Source organism: Herpailurus yagouaroundi, unplaced genomic scaffold (genome assembly GCF_014898765.1).
Source record: "Herpailurus yagouaroundi ecotype Mexico unplaced genomic scaffold, PumYag 29, whole genome shotgun sequence".
Lineage (NCBI taxonomy): Eukaryota > Metazoa > Chordata > Mammalia > Carnivora > Felidae > Herpailurus > Herpailurus yagouaroundi.
This window is the reverse complement of record NW_024412377.1, coordinates 100,051,525-100,071,880: the sequence shown is the minus strand read 5'-3', so window position 1 is coordinate 100,071,880 and position 20,356 is coordinate 100,051,525. Positions and strand designations below refer to the sequence as shown.

Below are 20,356 nucleotides of genomic sequence, written 5' to 3'. Positions count from 1 at the left end.
CTCTCTCTCTCTCTCTCTCTCTCTCTCTCTCTCTCTCTCTCTCTCTCCCCCTGTCTCTCTACCCTTCCCCTGCCCTCTGTCTCTCAAAAAAAAAAATAAATAAAAATAAAAAAAAATATTTTATTGCTAAAGAATGCTAATAACTATCCTCTACATTTTCAGTGAGTCATAATCTTTTTGCTGATGGAAGTTACCTCCCCACTGAAGGTATGCCTATAGAGACAATGCCTTTTCAAATGGTACAAAGTTAAACACTAGAATCAAGAATAAAGTCCCAAACCAGTAATGTTTTATATTCTTGTATTCTGCGGGTGGAAGTGTACTTTTGTACAATGCTTTTGGAAAAAAGCATTCTGTCACTTTCCCTTCACCCAGGCTTGAGAAATTCTGTTAAGGGAATAACCTTGGAAAAAGCTACATGCATTAAGATAGATAATAAAGTTACTTCCAGTGGCTGAGAATTAGATACAACCTATATATGCAATGAAGTCTATAGGAAAGCCACATAAAAGTTTGCTGCACCTTTTTCTTGGAATATCATGTTGCTATTAAAAAATATTAGGGGCGCCTGGGTGGCTCAGTCGGTTAAGCGGCCGACTTTGGCTCAGGTCATGATCTCGCAGTCCGTGAGTTCAAGCCCCGCGTCGGGCTCTGTGCTGACGGCTCAGAGCCTGGAGCCTGTTTCAGATTCTGTGTCTCCCTCTCTCTGACCCTCCCCCATTCATGCTCTGTCTCTCTCTGTCTCAAAAATAAACGTTAAAAAAACAAATTAAAAAAAAATTAATGATTGGGGTACCTGGGTAGCTCAATCAGTTAAGTATCCGACTTCAGCTCCAACAGTGATCGGGTTTGAGCCCCACGTCTGGCTCTGTGCTGACAGCTCGGACCCTGGGGCCTGCTTTGGATTCTGTGTCTTATTCTCTATCTCTCCCCCACTAAATATATTGCAATATTGAAAAATGTTTATGATAGAACCCTAATAGAGAAACAGTATGTGTTTATACATACATTTTCACTGTCTAAAATTTACATTTCCATGGACAAGATTGCGGGAGAGAATGGAAAATGAAGATACTATGAGTTGATTCCCACTGATGTTGCAGGCTTATCTATGCAGTAAATGAACCTCACATTAATAATTCATGGGGCCCACGAAATCCTCAGAATGTAGAGAGCTGTGCTGTTGTTCAGGCATTCCCAAGTGCTTCCCTGCCTACCCCCCTACTATCTACAGCCACCCTGGAGTCCCTGGGAAGGCCTCCCTCATTATCAGGGTCCTTTGAGCTCATTCGTTTTGGCTGACTCCATCATTCTATACCCTCCCTCCCTTCTGTACTTAATTTTGTTTGGCCCCCAGAGAGGTTTTGCTTTGTAATGGTTTTCACATGCTCACATTCTCACTCCCACCCACCCCGACCTCGCCTAGGAGTACAGGCCCCACATTGTCCATATCCTTATAGTCTTGGCCTCATCGAGGCAGCCCAGAAATTGTTCTGAGTCCATTTTTGAGCTTTTACATTTTCTTGAGTTTTCCCCTGAGTTCATTAGCACACTTCCTAGATGAACAGCCTAACCCAGCAAAGACCCTGGGGGAATAAACTGTGTGCACCAGGAAGCATGCAGCATGGACACATTACTACGGGGTAAGTTAGACTATTTTGCTCTTCCATCTGTAGGTGATTACTGTGTTTGATCTTGGAAATGCTTCACCTGTTGACATTGATTAGTCTTGCCCTCCAGGAGCAAGGTCCATCCCTCCCTCCCTCCCTTCCTTCCTTCCTTCCTTCCTTCCTTCCTTCCTTCCTTCCTCTTTATTTATTTTTGAGGTGGGGGGGAGAGAGAGAGAGAGAGAGAGAGAGAGAAAGAGAAAGAGAGAGAAAGAGAGAATGCACAAACGGGGGAGGGGCAGAGAGAGGATCTGAAGCAGGCTCCACACGGAGAGCAGACAGCCTGATGTGGGGTTCAAACTCATGAACCGTGAGATCATGACCTGAATCGAAGTTGAATGCTTAACCAACTAAGCCACCCAGGTGCCCCTGGGTCATTTCTGAGAAGGTGATTGGAGAGAATTGATTTAGCTATGAGCAGAGACTTCCTCCATTTGTGCTGGATGTAATACTGCCCAGAGTTTGGTCAATAGATGCTCTTCAGGGTCATACTAAATGCCTCTGGTCCAGTGAAGACTTTTGTAGACCTTAACAATTCATTTCTGGAGACCCCACCCTCATATCCTATCAAATATATTTAAATGCCCCAACATTCCACATTCATTTTTTTTGCTGTAAATTATTTTCAAAGACTTTTTTATTGGCTGTGATAAACTCCCCTAATTTATGACTGACGCTGGTTTCTTAGAACTCTCTACATACTTGGGAATTAGAGGAGGTGAAAAAAATTAACCTACAAATTGTTACAAATGTAATGAATATTTTATGACTGTTACATTTAACAGTCAATGAGGTATGGATATGTCAATTAAATATTTATTCACTTCAAGTTCCTGGTTTTCTTTTGGTATCTTGGAATCAATAATTTTTTTGCTAAAGATTTTAAACATTTCTTTGGCTCCTAAAAAGTCTGTAAGCCCTGTACACAGTGCCTATAGTGCCTCTGGGGTAAAGTGCTGGAGTGCCCAGCTCTTCCTACTACGTTCTGGCTTCAGGTTCTTCACAAACTTGTTTCTGATTTAGCTCTTTTCATTCGGGCACTTCTTACCATTCTGATCTCGGTCCAAATTTCACCCCACCTGGGAGGATTTTCTTGATCACTCACCAGAAAGTAGCCATCCAGCTCTGCTGTTTTACTTCGTTTTGTTGCACTTATTATTAGCTGATATTATTCTAATAACATCTAGATTTAGTAAATGGATTTATTCTCCCATCTACGGATTCACTGATCTACCAGTCTGCCAATCTATAGATCAGTTGATTGTCCACCTCTACTGGAATGTGATAATGGACTTCTTGTTTACCATCATATCTCCCCACTATCCAACATGGTGCTGGCCGATAATAAACGCTCAATTATTTTTTTGTGGAATGAATATGATGACGGTTATGATTACTGTACATATTTACTAGCTCATTTATCCTCTCAATATTACTATGGTTTGAGACAAAGAGGTAGGATGGTGTGATAGGTACACAAAATAATGCTCCCCCACCCCCCGCCCAACGTTATCCATATCCTAATCCTTGGAACCTGTGAATATGTTATATTACAAGGCAAAGTGGGATTCAGGTTGCACATGGAATTAAGGTTGCTAATCAGCTGACCTTAAAATGAGATTATCCTCATTTATCCAGGTTGGGCCCAATGTAATCACACAGGTCTTTTAAAGTAGAAGAGGAAGGCAAGTGAGGAGGCCAAAATGATACAGGGTGAAGACTTGGTGGACCATTGCTGGTGCGCCTGAAGATGAAGAGAGAGGCCATGAGCCACAGGATGTGGGCGGCGATGTCCACAAACTGGCAAAGTCAAAGATGTGGATCTTCCCAAGGGCCTCCAGAAAGGCCTGTAATTTAGCCCAGTGAGACCCATTTCAGACTTCAGACCTCCAGAATTGTAACATAGTACATTCGTATTTTTTAAGCCACTGAGTTTGTGGCAATTGGTTATTAGCAGTGATAAAAACTAATAGTTATGTTCTTTTTTACAGATGAAGACAAACAGGTCCGTACTTGAGAGGCCAATTATTCAAGGTCATATAGTAGGAGCTCAAGCTAGAGTCCAGTTGGTCAGCATGTGTATTGTTCTTTTTAGTATCATCTTATCTATTGGCTTCATAACAAACCAACCCAGAGTGCAATGGCTTAAACCAACAACACCTTATTATCTTTCATGGCTCTTGGACTGAGAAATTCTTGCTTTGGGTCTGTTATGTGGTTGTAGTCAGATGTCAGCCAGGACTTAGGTTATTTGAAAGCTTAAGTGAGCTGGCCGTTAGTGTGACTCATTCACATGACTGGCAGTTGGTGCCATCTGTCAGCTGGGAGCTCAGCTGGGGCTCTTGAATGGCATGGACGTGTGGTCTCTCTTCTTCACAGCATGGCAGCTGGTTTTTAATAGGCAGGGAGGTGAAGCTGCCAAGCTGGGTAGCGGCTGCACCTGGGTCTGGCATACTGTCATTTCTGCCATACTCTGCTGATTGGTCCAAGCAGTTATAGGGTCCACTCAGATTCAAGGGGAGACCTCTTGATGGGGCAGTGGGCAGTCTCAGGCCAGCATGTGAGATGGTACTTACTTATGCAGCCACTTTTTGGAAAACATAACATCCTGTAGAACCTTATTTGGTTGGTGGGCCTAGAAATACTTTGTAGCAATCTTAAAATTAATCCATCAACAACTATCCATTGTCCTTATACTATTGCAAAGCACCATGCTAAGACTTTTTGGAGGATAGCAGGATAAATCAAGAACAATTTTCTCATCCAGTGTTCACAGTAAGTGAAGTCACTTGAGTACAGGGAAGGTAGGAGGCAGCTGGTACCAGGGAAGGAGAGGCATTGATGAAGGAGTTGAGTAAGGGGCCACGAGGGAACACTGCACATGGGTAGCAATCATGCTGAGCTTTGAAGCCAGACCTGGCAGAAAGGAGAGCCGCAGGTAAGCGGTCAGGGAGGCAGCAGGTGTTGAGGCATTTCCTGGGACCAACACCAAGTCAGCCTTTTTAGCTCAAGGAGGGTGTTTGCAGAGTGTATGGAGAGAAGACTCAGCCCTAGTCCACTTTGTACTTAGAGAGGGGAAACAGGGATTTAACTCATATTTGCTTGAGGCATGTGTCACCTCAGACTCTTTTTATAGGAAACACTTAGAAATAACAAAGAGGCCCTCAAAATAATCAAAAACACATTGGATTTTCTTTTTTAAATAGTTGTATATTTCTTTGTATTAATTAATTACCATGTGATGAATATCAGAAAGCAGGCTGGATTCTAATGGGGATCTTCCCTGCCTTTTCCACCTGTGTTTTGCAGCTCAACATCAGTGCTTTGCAGATAGCAACCCAGAACGGCCACACATCCCTTGTGAGCTGTCTTCTCAGTAAGCATGTTGACCTGTACCAGAAAGTGGAAGTGAGTCTATTTCAATAACATGGGCTTTGATCCTGGTGCTGTGAGGCTGGCTGTGTGCAGAGATGCTCCTTGCAGATACTTGGGGGGGTGGGGAGGAGGGGAATGAGATGTTCACAAAGGAGGAATTCTTTCTGGGGAAGCAGACTGACTCCTTTTGGAGGCTGAGTCTTAATCTTGAGAAATAAAATGCAAGGGGTGAATTTTATAAAGTCTTTGAAGTTCCTGAACAAAATGAAATCTTTGTGCTTTAAATATTGATACTTGCTGCAATAAAACTTTCTCAGGTGTCCAGAGATGCCATTATTCTTGTATTAAATTTATCAGTCTGTGGAAAAAAGGACACTGCTATAAATGGGAAGGAGGATGATCTTCCCCCCCCCTTCACTGAGTGATCTTGTTTTTCTTTTGAAAGTCCATCCTTTATACTGATTGAGGTTTTCTCAAGTTTGAGTTGGCTTTGGTAGGATTGAGGAAGGCCCTCTGTGCCAGCAGTAGATGGGTAGCATTCCTCTGTTTTTCACTTCTCCTGTGAGAATATTATTTCCTCTGATCTTGGTTAGCCATTACTATTTATTATATTAACTAGAGAGAAGGGATGTGATTTGACCATGTCTGGTAGTTTTTGGAGAATGACGTTAGAGGAATTGGCTCTGAACGCCCCGGGTCTGTCCAGGGATGCTTCCCATTTCTCAGGAAGGGCTGGGTCCCAGCAAGGCCGGTAGCCCTGGCTGGAAGGACACTGCCTACTTCCCTGGCCTGAGGGATGCTTCCTCTTTTTTCATGCTTGGTGCCTCAAGAAAGAACATCCTTCCAGAGAAGAAGAGGCCTGCATGGAAAGCCTCCCTCCCACACTGCCCTGACCTGCCCGATCATCTCCATTTCCTTGCTCACCCCCATGGCAGTCTGACTTCTGCAGCCATGGTGTCGTACCTGCCCCCCCCCCCCCTTCTCTCCTCTTCCTCTGTGGGCTGGTGATGCTCTTGTCAACTCTGTACATCTCTTTTTCATAGGTTTCTTTCATAGTAGGTTTCCTGGGAAGGAGCCTGGTTCCAGTATTGAAATCAGGCAGATCAGGGATTCAAACCCTGTCAAATCCATTTCTTGCCTCCAAGACCTTGGGGAAATTATTTAACTGCTCTGTTCCTTATATATAAAGTGGGGAATAGGAGCGCCTGGGTGGCTCAATTAGTTTGACTTTGGCTCAGATCATGATCTCACGGTTTGTGGGTTCAAGCCCTGATTGGGCTGTGTGCTGACAGTGTGGAACCTGGAGCCTGCTTCAGATTCTGAGTCTCCCTCTCTCTGCCCATTCCTCGCTCATGCTCTGTCTCTCTCTCTCTCTCTCTTTCTCTCTCTCAAAATAAATAAATAAACAAACAAACATTAAAAAATTAAAAAAATAAATACAGTGGGGAATAGATGTAACTGCTAGGATTATTGTAAACGAAAACTATTAGCCCAGAGTTTAGAATATAAACTATGGGGGAAGTGAGTATACAGTTAAGTAGCATTATAAGATGTTAAATGTACCTTACTGATGCTTATTATTAATATCTCTTTTTCTTGAGTAACACTGTGCTCTATCCTCATCATGCACCCTCGCACACACCTGTGTTCCCTGTCGGCTGCCTTGGCTCTCAGCTCTACTATTGTTCACAGCCTTGCTGGATCTTCTGCCTGCACCTGCTTTTTATACCTGTACCCCCTCCTCCCTGCCTCTAACCTCCTAGGACCTTCCCTCCACCCTGACTGCCCCTGAGCTGTCTCTCACGCCTTCCCTCTTTTTCCCCACCTTTTTTTCTTTGCGGCTACCTTCTCTACTCCTGGAGACATTTCTCTCTTGTCATCATGGGCCAGTGGCACCTGTGTGTCAGTGAGGCAACAGGAGCTAACTGTGTGATTCTAGAGCTGATCGTGACATGACAGCCTGGCAGGGCTGGCGAAGAAGCCCACCTGTGGAGATGGCTGAGAGGGGCTGGGACACTTCAGGTGAAGGTGTGGCTGCAGGATGGCTGCACCTTCATTTAACTGCAAATGAGGACAGAGGGGCATGCTGGAGAGGTTTGGTAAACATACTGGGGCTGTATATATACAGGAGAAGGCTAAACATGAGCATGGTGCCCCTGGGTGAATGGGTCATTAGTCCCATGGAATGATCTAGGGAGAAAGAATTCTAGATCAGATCGTTTCAGGAAATGCTGAATGTGCGTGCTTTTTCCTCCTTGTAGTTATTCCCCCCATACTTTAGCTTTTTGAAGGCTCTGAGAAGTCCTGCATTAAGCCTGTTTCATATTTCTTATCCTTCTTTTCAAAGCACAAATGTCAGTTCTTCAGGAAAGCTTTTTCTCATCTCCAGAAAGGTCAGCCCTCTGGCCATCCCATATATGCTCTTATACCACTCTCTACTTTTCGTCCAAAGCATTTATCACAATTTGTGCATTTATTTTGTGATTAAAACAATAACAACAATATATTCTTGCCCCACTGGATTGGAAGAATCCTGAGAATGCCAGGTTCGCCACTGAATCCCTAGCCTCCCATTGTAGGTGCTCAGTGTCTAGTCCTGGAATGAATGAGGGGGCAGAGCTGATTGCTGGTAAGCTGGTTTGCTGCACAGCCATGGGGTGGAAATGATGCTGAACACTCGCTATTGGCCCGCTGCTGTGCAAGGCAATTCCAGTACTCAGAGATTATTAGGAAACGTCTGTCGAAATGAATTGCTTTTTGGTGTGAATGATGAAGCCAAAACCTCTTGGATTTGAAAATTTCTTTCTTTCTGCAGCCGAAGGAGTCCCCTCTTCATTTAGCTGTTATCCACAACCATATCACAGTTGTAAAGAGCTTATTAAGTGCACAGCATGACATTAACATCTTAAATCAGGTAAGCCAGGCAATCCGAACCCAGAGAGTCTGTTTTCTTATGATTCAATGTAGTGTGTGATTATGGGTAATTTTGAGCAAGTTCAAGTTGCCCTAAAAATTTTCCAGGAGGAATATACATATTCTTTTTATCCATTTTCTGCTGTAACCCCCACTCCCACTTGAACACACATACTTTTTTCAAACACACAACTGGGGTTCAGTTAGTGCTCACATTTAACAGGCCCAGCACTTCTGGTAGATAAACAGTAGCTCAGAATTAAATTGCCAGATGCTCTTTAAATCAAAGCCCACTCCTTCAGTATGAAATATAATTGGCCAGTAGCCCTTTGCCACAAGGAGGAAGCTTTGTTTCTATATTAGAGACTGTAAATGTGTCTTTTACCCAAAGGCAAAAGAGACCTCTTGGAATAAAAAAGATCACCATAAATTAAATCTACTGGAGCAGAGTCAAATGCTCCATAAAAGGAATCCATTACTAGCTGGTTGTGGAAATGCTGAGTTGGAAGGTTAATGGGGGTGGGTACTGTCTGAATCAGGGCCTCCTCCGGGGCTGAGCTGCCTCTCCCAAGAGCTGTGGAAAGTAGGAAGAGAAACTCCTGGGAGAGGAGCTCTTTAGGAGCCCTGGAGACAGGTGAGAACTCTGGACTCCTCTTGGCTTTCTGACTGCCTCTACCTAGAGAAGCCTCAGCTGGACCCTGAGGGGAGGGAGCAGCCAGATATGGTGGACATACCTGTCCTAACCACCCCCCACCCCCCACACTGGGAGCCCCTGTTTCCATGTCTTTGGAACCAGAGCAGTGCCACAGATCTCTCCAGTCTCCTCCATCTCCAACCTAGGAGTTCCTTTGTGCCAGATGGGAATAGAGACTTACCTACCCTTCCGTCCCTTCCTTCCTCCAGCGACCTTGCTCCTCCCTGTGTTTTACCATCCCAAATGTTTGTAGGGAGGGAAGGAATGTTATTATACATACTTAGGTGTCCAAGTATGTTAATGCCCCAAATATTTGCTTACGTGCAGAATATTTGCTCTATACACAGAACTTGTGTGTGATTTTGGTTTCACCAGAATTGGCCAGATTCACTCTAGAAAGGAGGGTTTGTTAGTCTGCCCGCCAGGTATAGAACTAGACTTGACCATTTCAATTCTCTGTTAGATTGGGAATATACTCAATGTATAACAATAAGAAAATATAAATAAGGTAAAAATTTATAATTATCATCCCCCCCAATAAAGAGAACTCTTGTTAATGTATTGGTTCATTTCCTGTCCTCTAGACTTACAGCAGTATCGTCAAATTGAGATGATATTGGTGTTTGAGGTATGACCCCGTGTCTCTGTTCCATGTTGATAGAGACCTTTGATAGTTTGTTAGTGTCAGTGTGATGTTTTGGATGAGCCCCCAGAGGGGCTGATTGCCACCCAAAAGTGAGTCTTTAATAAATGCTTTCTAATACTAATTATGTTAACACTCCAAGCAGGTTGATCCTGTGCTCGGGTTGGCAGAGTACTGAGCTAGATGCTATTGTCCAGCTCTGTGACCCTGGGGAAGTTGCTTCCTGTCTCTGGTTTAAGGGTTGGGCTAGACCATAAACAACATTCCTTTCAGTACTAATATTTTAGAAATGTCTGTCTGCACATCAGCATTCCTTTCAGTGAGAGGTTAAAGTGTGTTATTTTCTTGTGATTTTGTATTTCTTGGAAACACTGTTACCCTCTTGGTAAGAAAATGAATACCCCAGAGAGAAATTAGAAGTCTTGTACTCTCTTATACATTATAACTAAGAAATTTACAAGATAGAGAAAAGCATCAATAAGGCAATAAAAATAACTCCCTAATCCTGCCACCTAGACATTATCGTTAATATTGTTGATGTGTTTCCTTCTCTAGATACAGTGTTGTGTCCAAAGTCTGTCAGTGTTAAATGAGTACTTTTTCCATTTTAAAAATTAATCCTGGAAACCACTGTTTAATTTGTAGTTAAGTACACATAACGTAACATTTACGATTTTAACCGTTGTTGAAGGTACACTTCAGTGACCTGAAGCACAGTCACGTTGCTCTGCCTCCCCCACCACCGCCCAGTTCCACAACTCCTTCCATGTTCCCAAACTGAAACTCTGCTCATGACTCTAATTCCCCATTCTTCCCCCCCCGCAGTTCCTGGCAGCCACCACTCCGCTTTCTGTCTCTATGAACTTGACTCTTCTAGTCTGTCATAATGAAGTAATGTTTCAGAAATCATTTTTAATGGTTGCCTGCTAATCCGACATGTGGATATACCTCAATTTACCCAGCAAGTCTCTTTGTCAAACATGTAACTTTCTTTCAGTTTTTCACTGTTACCAACAATCCTACAGTGAATGTCCCCTGTACCTATTTAAAAATGTGATCTTACTCTATTTTCCCATATGCCTATATAGGGCACCTCTACTTTCCCTTTGTCTTTTCATTATGCAAGTTTTTTCCCCCTCCTTAATGTGTTTAGATTACATTTTCAAAATTTCTCATGGCAGAGGCAGCAGACTCCTTTGCACCTAGCTGCTGATCTTGGCCATGTGGAACTGGTGGACACTTTGCTGAAGGCAGGCTGTGACCTGAAGGTCGTTGATAAGGTAAGCTCATGGACTTCACCCTGTTCAGCCAAGGTGGTTGTGAAGAGCTGTCTGCAGGCTGTAAGCCTTGACAGCAACCATAGCATACCCTTTTGAAAAGACTGGATAGAGCTTACACAAACATTGTAACGTGGTCGTCAGCAAAACATCCTGATTGTGATTGAGATATGTAGGTAAGAAATTTTACTCTGAATAATAAAATCTGTATTTTTTAAGTTTTTTTTTTTTTTTTTATAAGTAATCTCTACACCCAATGTGGGTCTTGAATCTACAACCCCAAGATTGAGAGTCGCATGCTCTACCAACTCAGTCAGCCAGGCGTCCCTAAAGCATTTATATTAGGGGCACCTGGGTGGCTCAGTCGGTTAAGCATCTGACTTTGGCTCAGGTCATGATCTCATGGTTTGTGGGTTTGAGCCCCGTGTCACGCTCTGTGCTGACAGCTTGGAGCCTGGAGCCTGCTTTGGATTCTGTGTCTCCCTCTGTCTCTGCCCCTCCCGTGCTCATGATCTGTCTCTGAAAAATAAACAAACATTAAAAAAATTTTTTTAATAAAAAAATAAAATTGTGTATTAATCTTTGGAAAAGATTAAAGATTCAGGTGGTCCAAAAATTTAAAAATATAATCAGTAAGGGTTTTACAATAAAAGTGTCCCACCCGCCCTTGACCCCGTTTGTCTGGTTCCCATACTACCCTTGCTAGTGGATCTATTATCATAAATTTCTGTTTTTTCCAGTTTCTTTTTATGCATAAACAAGCAAACATAAATATATAATACTCTTACTACACTCCTCTGTCCTTTTTACACAGTGGTGATATACTTGTACATATTGTCCTGCATTTAGCTTTTTTCCTTTAAAAATATAGAGTGGAAACTGTTCCATATTAGTACAAGGAGAGTTTCTCCATTCTTTTTTAGGTAGCTGTGGTATGGACATATCATAATTTGTTTAGTTATCAGCTGATGGGCATTTAAATTGTTCCTTAGCTTTTATAAACAGAGATGCAGTGAATAAACATACATTAAGTAAAATTTTTTTACTTAAAATTAAAAAAAAATTTTAAATTGTAAAATAAATACAACAAAATTTATCATCTTAACCATTAAAAAAATTTTTTTTAATGTTTATTTTTGAGATAGAGACAGAGTATGAGTAGAGGAGAGGCAGAGAGAGGGAGACACAGAATCTGAAGCAGGCTCCAGGCTCTGAGCTGTCAGCACAGAGCCCGACACGGGGCTCAAACCCACAAACTATGAGATCATGACCTGGGCCAAAGTCGGATGCTCAACCGACCAAGCCACCCAGGTGCCCCATCATCTTACCTATTTTTAAGTGGACAGTTCAGTAGTGTTAAGTCGATTCACACTATTATGTAACCAATCCCCAGAACTTTTTCATCTTGCAAAACTGAAACTCTATGAACAACAACTACGCATTTCCTCATCCTTCCCCAGCCCCTGGCGACCACCACTCTTATTTTCTGTCTCTGTGAATTTGACTATTCTGGGTACCTCATATAAATAGAGTCATATTTATGGTCAGTTTGTCAGCGTTGGTCAGTTTGTCACTGGCTTATTTCATTTAGCATAATGTCCTGAAGGTTTATCCATGTCGTAGCACGTGTCAGAATTTCCTTCCTTTTTAAGGCTGAATGATACTCCATTGTATGTCCATACCACATTTTGTTTATCCTTTCATCTGTGGATGGAGATTTGGGTTGCTTCTACCTTTTGGTCATTGTGTAGATGTGTTTGTAAAGAAAGACAACTTTGTATATTGATGCAGTAAAGCAGACTCAGTCACAGGAGGGTTGTGGGGCAACCGTGCATTAGGTTCTCGCTTACTGAAAAGTGTAAACGCAGGAAGACCGAGGTGTGGCAGCCCTGTTAGGTGCTCACACACATGTACCTTATTTCAATCCTCACATCTCCTCTGTGAGGTGGACAAAATTACCCGTTTTCAAGAGATTTCAGCGATGTCAACGTCACACACACAGTAAGACACAGAGCCAGGCTTCAAAGCCAAAGCTGCTTGATTGTATAGTGCTTTTCCACAGCTGTGAGCAGAGGTGACTGCTTCTGCAACTTGCTGTCTTTTCCTTCCTTGTCTTTACCCACATTGTTCATCAGCTCAGCACATCCCTAATTCCCAGCACGAGCTGAGTTCACCCTACTTACTATTGCAGAATCACACATTTTACATCTGTGGGACTTGAAGTAGTGATGTGTTATTTTACTTTTCTGTATATGGCAGTTTTTAAAATTATCATAAAAAGTCATATAAGCCTTGGGGCACCCGGGTGGCTCAGTCAGTTAAAAGCCTGACTCTTGATCTCGGCTCAGGTCTTGATCTCATCAGGGTCGTTAGTTTTAGCCCTGCTTGGGCTCCACACTGGGTGTGAGCCTACTTAACAAAAAGGCAACACAAACCCACTGTGAACAATCTGGAAAACACAGAAAAGCATAAGGAAGAAAAAAGCATCCACCCATAACTCTGTCACATGGGTGGAAGTGCCCCACTTGCACTCCTGTGCTCATTACCTTCCCTTAACATTTAGCATTAGTAGTCACACGTCGCATCGTATTTTCCATGCTTTCCTTTCATACTGTACTCCACTTTTTCATTAACACTTAACACCTCTGGGACAGTCTTGTGGGTGGAGATTCCATAGCACTGGGAAGGGAATTCATGCTCGGCCCCCAGTGCCTGTGGACTGGATGTCCTGGGAAATAGTAGCCTCAGTGCTACAGTTTGACTCACAATTTGATTTTCCCATATTCCCTTCTCCTCTTCCTCTTTTTTCTCTGGGCACATAGTTGGCACCCAACACCTATTTCATTAATAAAAACGACATTTTCCACTCACTCCCACAGTATTTACCAAGGATAAGTGACTCTAAGAGTAAATGAAAGTGTGGATGGAAAAAAGGAGCCAGGGTTTGGTGTAAATAGGACTTTCCCAGAAACCCGCTCCCTCTGTCAGAGGTGTCACAAAGCTCCTGGAGGGCTTCCCACCCTCAGTGGCAGGAGTGCTGTATTTCCACTCCAGGGCGCACTCCCTGGGAAGGTTTTCCTGTGAACTCGAGAACGCTGGCTCTCAGAATGCTGCCTTCCCACAGCAGGCTGATCATCTGGATTCGAATGGCCTCACGAGCCAGAATCTAGGCAGCATGCAATGGAAGACTTGCTAACTGCCTGCAAAGTGCTATTCTTCCTAATTTCATTACTGTCCTCTCTTGATGAGAAACTCATTACTGTCAGTCCTAATCTTCCGGCCTACCTGGGTCTTAGCACCTCCACTCACAGCCAGATCATGTGGGTTGGTGGGAGTCACACTCGTTGCAAATGCTCAGCCATGTGAGAGAATTATTGGGATAAATTGCTGGATCCCTAAGCATGGAAACATGGGTTCCTAAAATTGAAACTTCTTCTGGGATTATTTCTGACCATTCGTTTTGATTATCTTCAGGATTCCTGAGCAAATTTTTCCTGTGCCATTTGAAAAATAAATAAAAACTACCATCTTTTTCTCAGGAAAATGTATAGATGTGTGTGGATTGTGCGTGGCCTAAAATCTAGGGGACACCTTTTGTTATTTGGACAAGATACCATATGGGTTCCCAGGCCACTCATGCCCCAAATTATGTCCAGAATATCCCTTATTGCATATTCCATTTGGTTAAGTTTCCAATCCCTAACCCCTTGGTTGGAAGCATAGAATAGAAAAAAATTCTAAATAGGAGTCCTGCGGGCTGAATTCTATACTATGAATTAGTAGTTTTGTCATGGATGCTACTCTTCTTCTTTTTTTTTAAGTTTTATTTATCTAATTTCTACACCCAACGTGGGGTTCAAACTCACGACCCTGAAATCAAGAGGTGCATGCTCTTGGCGCTCCAAGGATACTATTATTCTTAAGATCCAGCACTTTTCGCCCTCATTAACACATGGCTTCAACTTCTTGGTCTAAGAGGGCTGTTCAGGCTCTTGCCATTATGCAAGCATTCTAGTCAGGAGGAAGGAGAAAGAGAATGGCGTCCTTCCTGTCTTTAGAAATACTTTCTAGAAGTTGCACGTGCCACTTCCATTTATATAACAGAACTTAGGTCACATATCTAAGTGCAAGGGAGGCTGGGAAATGTTTGGGGTGGTCAGGTGCCCCGCTAAAATCAGGAGGTCTCTTTTTATAGCAGAAGGAAAAGGCTATTGGGGGAAGGAGGTGTGGCACACTGACTAAAGTCTCAACCACAGATGGAGTCAGTCCTCATATTACTTATTTGCTGAGGACTTCCCAGTACAGTGAGCCAGGGAGACCTCTGGAGGTCTCGGAGAGATGTTTGGGTTCTCATCGATAGAGGATGTGTAAAACATCATCTGTTGATGGTCAGTCCCTAGTCTAAATCTTTTCCCCTGCCCTGTGGACACAGCACCTGACACCATCAATATCTAGCATCTCTTGAATAATTACCATGTGTCATGCACAGTCCTAAGGGCTTGATATGTACTACCGCATTTACCCCTCACCACTAAACCATGGGGTAGCCTTTGAGCCCTAGAGAAGCTAAGGACTGACCCAAGTTCACCCTGCAGGGAGGTAGCAAGATCAGGATTTGAACTCAGGCCCCTCCCTCCCTGTTCCAAAGCTGGAGCTCTTAAATACTAGGCCATCCTGCCTGACACTTTCATTTTTAATTTTAGCAAGGGAAGACTGCCCTGGCCATGGCCTCCAGAAGCAACCACAGCCTTGTAGTGGACATGATTATTAAAGCAGAGAGGTACTACGCCTGGAGAGAGGTAAGGAACAGGATTCCAGCTTCACAACTGGCTCTTCTGCATCCCCGTCTTCTGATGGGGCAGTGTGGGGTCGGTGTCATTCTTTCTTCTGCTCTCATGGGCAGGGTCCTGGTCAGTGCAGTTATAATGGTCCCTTTGGCCTTTGCTGCCCCATTCAGGAAATGAACAGCTGCCTCTCCCTCTCTTTACTTTGCCAGCATCAGTAGTCAGAGCTCATAGTGCTAAGTGGCGCCATCCATGTCGGCTCGAACAGACTTAGCATGCTTGCCCCGCATGGTTGGCCCTCTGCCACAGAGTCTTGGGCTGTGGTACCTTCTGGAAGTTCTCAAACCTACATTCTAATGAGCGATAAAGAAGTTGACATTCACCGCTCTGCAGCTTTTAACACAAGCTGGTGCTGGCTCTCTAGCACTCAAGTATCCTGTGATAGTCAGAAAAACCTTATTCATCTTGAGAACACAAAACACTTGTCTCCAAGACATTCTCTCTGCCTTCTTTCATTATTACGTCCTCTGCTAGCTGCCACTCCCACAGCTTCTCAACAGAATGCCTTTCTCTCCAAGGTTGGAGTCTATACCTTCAGGCAGGAATTAGTTACCAGGCACCACCCTCAATTTGTACTTTGTGTTGTTACCATTCTAGGCTGAATGCCCCACCCTGGTCCAGTAGGTTGGTACCAGAATTCAGCTCCTACCCTTCAGGTGTTTACCCCTGAGGAGCATCAGCCCTGATTTGCTGTCTAGTTGCTAATCCTGAGAAATTTTCCTTAAATCCTTAAGGCAAAATGCATTGATTTGCCTCTTCTTCTCACAATCCTGTTTAATGGGCTCAGTGGTCCTGATATATTATCTGGATGGTATGACATATGTATCATTTAAAGGCCACATCATTCTACTCAAACCTTTCTCACTTGCCTGTAAAGCAAAATGACTTTTTTGTAACCATTAGAATTGTTTTATCTCTCTCTTCCTCCTAGTCATTTTCTTTTTTTTCTCCAAATGTTTATTTATTTTGAGAGGGGGAGAGCATGACCGGGGAACGGGCAGAAAGATAGAAAGAAATCTCAAGCAGACTCTGCACTCTCAGCACAGTGCCCAATGTGGGGCTCGAACTCACAAATTGTGAGATCATGACCTGAGCTGAAATCAAGAGTCAGAGGCTTAACCAACTGAGCCACCCAGGTACCCTTGATTTCTATTCCTTCTGCTCCTTTGTTCTCTTCCTCTTTGCCTTAGCTTCATTCTTTCTTAGATCATCACTGTATTTGAGTGACAGTAACTTCCTCAACTTTTGCCTTTTCTCTTGCTTTTAAATGATTGTTTTCACATTTTCTTTAAAATTAGACATATTCATTAGTTCTATTTTTAATGCCTGCTAGCATTTTTAGATTCTTCTTCCTAGATGAGAATAAATTACTCTTCTACCAAGTGAATAAGCCCTTCTTCCTAACAAATCTTTAAGATGTGAGAATCAGATGAACTTTGAGAGTCATATACAATGCACAAATGTATGAAGGAGACCCTCTGAAATGTAAGAGTTGTTCACCTTGGTGACAACTGGGGACGAAGATCTAGAGTAGGAGGAAGGCTTGTTTTTTAATATGTATCCTTAAAATCTTTTTTAAGCAAATGTATTTATTATTTATTTTAAATTCACTTTGTTCATTAAACAAATATATGCTTATTATTATTTTTTTTTTACCAAATCCATTTATTATTATTTTAAATTCTCTTTATTAAACAGATTTATATACTGGCCTAATATAAATCCTGGCCTAATATAAATCATTAAATCCAGTGGTTCAGAGGCAGATGGGAGCTTCCTAAAATCTGGCTCATGCTATTTTAATTTCCACCAGTGTAAGCATGTGATACTCTGCAAATAGTTCAATGCTTTGGCAGACAAACTATTATTGCTTCCAAGGACTGTTTAAAGAGACCTGTGGCGGAGCACCTGGGTGGCTCAGTTGGTTGAGTGTCTGACTCTTGGTTTCATCTCAGGTCTGGATCTCACAGTTCGTGGGATCAAGCCTGGCGTCGGGCTCTGTACTGACAGCACGGAACCTGCTTGGGATTCTCTCTCTTCCTCTCTCTGTGTCTCTGCTCCTCCCTCGTTGTGCTCTCTCTCTCAAAGAAATAAACTTAAAAGAAAAAGAAAAAGAGCTAGGCTTTCCAAATCCCTGACCCTTTCCTACAGAAACTTGAAGGACTACCCAGCCCAATTCCAGAATGCACAGAGCATGTGTACTTCTCAAAGAAATAAAAATGCTGTGATACAAAGCAAGTTCTTTTTTTTTTTTTTTTGCAAGTTCTTCCCTCTACCTTGTAATGTTTTGGGTTTTGATCTTGTTGGATTCCTCATTGTTTCAGGAGAGGGAATGAAGAGTAATGGAAAAAGTGAAGTGCCCTCGGCTCCCAAATTTGTTGGATGCCCCACCCTCAACCTTTCCTTTTTCAGGATTCCCCGGGAGTTAGGCAGTGTAAGAGTAAAGCTAGGGTTGGGGTAGAGGGGACCCTGCATTTTACAATCTCTGAAGCAATTATGGGTAATTCATACTTGACATTCCTATTCCACCTTCTGTTCACAAGGTCCAGTTACTAGAGAAAAGACCAGCTCATCTCCTTGGGCATGCTTCCTAGGGCTTTGTAGACCTCCCAGAGGAGACTGCAGATGCTGTGAAAGGCACAGGCTGATCTGTGATGGGGGCTGAGGCACAAGCCCCACCACTTGCTTCTCAGAGGTTTTGAGAACCAGGTGCCCATATCCTTTTAGTCGATATCCTGCCCCAGCCTTGACTCCTGTCTTGCTGTTCAGATTATCTTTCATTTAGATTCACTTTTATTTAAGTGAAAGACAAAAATAGGAGCTGCCATATGTACACAAGGAGAATAGGAAGTCCCAAACCTCTAGGGCTGTGTGTTCTGCATGTCTTTAACTGTTCTGCAGCCTCCAGAAGGAGGATTATCTGGAGCTCTGATGGCATATGCATGACAGGTGCAGCTCTATGAAACCATGACACCTGCTTTCACTTGGAGATTTTTCTCCAGTTTCTTTCGTTGGGTTCTGTAGAAGGGACAAAAGGAACCTTTGAAAACCCAGAAAACCAGACAGAGAACAGAACAGAGAACAGAAATGCAGGCAGAGAACATGTGGATTAAGCCTGGCTGCAGTGGCTTAACACAAAATGATATCGACCCCTGTACTCTCCACTCCTTTGGCCCCCCAAGTTAGGCTTCTACTTTACTCTCCTTGCACCAGAGTAGGATGAATGGAAGGACCAGCTCTGGGGCCCTGTTAAGAGAGTATATCCAATCCAGGCCTCATTGAAACTTTGATATGAGACAATCAAACATGCAAAAGAAGAAAGAGAGATATTCGTTGAAAGTAAGGCCTTCAAAGATGCCTTTGTTGTGACATTTCCTAAGCCAAGACATCCCCTCTGTTTTCTTTCGGGGTGAATAAATATCAGTCAGCAAATTGGGATAGAAGCATGGGATACAACACAGCAACCCCCCTCACATTTCCTGTGTTAGACAGTACTCAAGCTTTTTACTTCAGACATTTGTCTCCATCTTGGATGACAAAAAGTTATCCAGTTACAGGTAATATTGAAAACATAAGTCTCGGTTACCACCTTACCAGTTCTATCTGAAAAACTGTCTACATCCCATGAAATAAGGCAATAAGCACAAAATGTCTGAAATCATCTGATGCAGTTACCTTTAATTTAGGAGCATGGTGAGAGCATCAAGGACTCATCAACCAGCTTTACTTTGACATTCAAACAAGATCACAGTCTGGAGACCAGGCATATTCGCAGTCTCCTCTGGAACCTGGCTTACCATCAGCTAAAGGCCAATGAGTGGCAGAAGCTTGCCCGTTCCTGGAACTTTACAGATGACCAGATCAGAGCCATTGAGGAGCAGTGGTCAGGTGAGCATGACCCAGATGTTGCGAGGGGAGATAGGAACAGCAGTCCTTCCTGGTGGGAGATCTTCCAAGTAAGTAGTTGGTGCTCACAACAAGCAGCAGACTACAAGGGCTCAGGAATGGTGACATTCACCTTAGGACTACAAAGATCGGCAACTTTGCAAACCATGAACAGTCTGCAGTAAACTGAAGTTTGCAAAGGATAATTACTTTTACTGAGCCATACTGAAAAGGTGTTATTTAGCCTTTAAGGAAATTAAGGTTCCCAACTGAATATGCACTAAGGAAGCAAGGATTTAATGGTGGGCTTATCCCTTGGAAACCAACCTGTTTCTAGTATTCCTTGGGATTGTCTTGGGGTAAAAGGTTCATTCCCTAACAAATGGCTCACTGTTTAGGGCTTCCACTCCAGGAGGAATCCCTTAAGCCAAGTCTGGGGTACAGAGTTCTTTTTTCTTTTTTTAATTTTTTTTAATGTTTATTTTTGAGAGAGAGAGAGAGTGTGTGCGGGGGAGAGCAGAGAGAGAGGGAGACAGAATCCAAAGTAGGCTCCAGGCTCTGAGCTGTCAGCACAGGGGCTGACACGGGTCTCAAACTCATGAGCCACAAGATCATGACCTGAGCCGAAGTTGGACGCTTAACTGACTGAGCCACCCAGGTGCCCCTGGGGTACAGAGTTCTTATAGGATGAGGCCTTGGATGAGACGAGCTGTCCTATGGGAAACTTGGGATACAGACTCAGGCCTCTCCTTGAGTAGAAGATTCCAAGCCATGGGATCAATTCACCCAGACTCCAGCTGTCAGAATTAGTGAGGTCAGGTCAGTTGGAGTCATTAGCTTTGCTTTTTTTATGATTTGACCAAAACCTAGGAAACAGAAAGTGTGTTTGGCATTAATCAGCTAAGTAGCTTTAAAAACAAGAAAGCAGATACTTTTCTTGACAAAACATTCTATTCAGAGCACTTTCTGTACATGGATATTATGAGATGTGAACAAGTCCCATGCTCAGGAGTCGATCTGCATTACTGATTGCTGGGATCGTAGATGGCAAAACCACA

General features: G+C 43.1%; 1 protein-coding gene across 1 annotated transcript in view; it reads left to right on the top strand.

Moving 5' to 3' along the window:
- Positions 1 to 20,356, top strand: part of ANKDD1B (ankyrin repeat and death domain containing 1B) — a 73,587-nt gene that overhangs the window by 49,452 nt on the left and 3,779 nt on the right. The window contains exons 9-13 of the mRNA XM_040450560.1: positions 4,977 to 5,075; positions 7,858 to 7,956; positions 10,474 to 10,572; positions 15,273 to 15,368; positions 19,100 to 19,301. Of these exons, the coding sequence (XP_040306494.1) occupies positions 4,977 to 5,075; positions 7,858 to 7,956; positions 10,474 to 10,572; positions 15,273 to 15,368; positions 19,100 to 19,301 (595 nt within the window). The remainder of the gene's footprint in view (positions 1 to 4,976; positions 5,076 to 7,857; positions 7,957 to 10,473; positions 10,573 to 15,272; positions 15,369 to 19,099; positions 19,302 to 20,356) is intronic.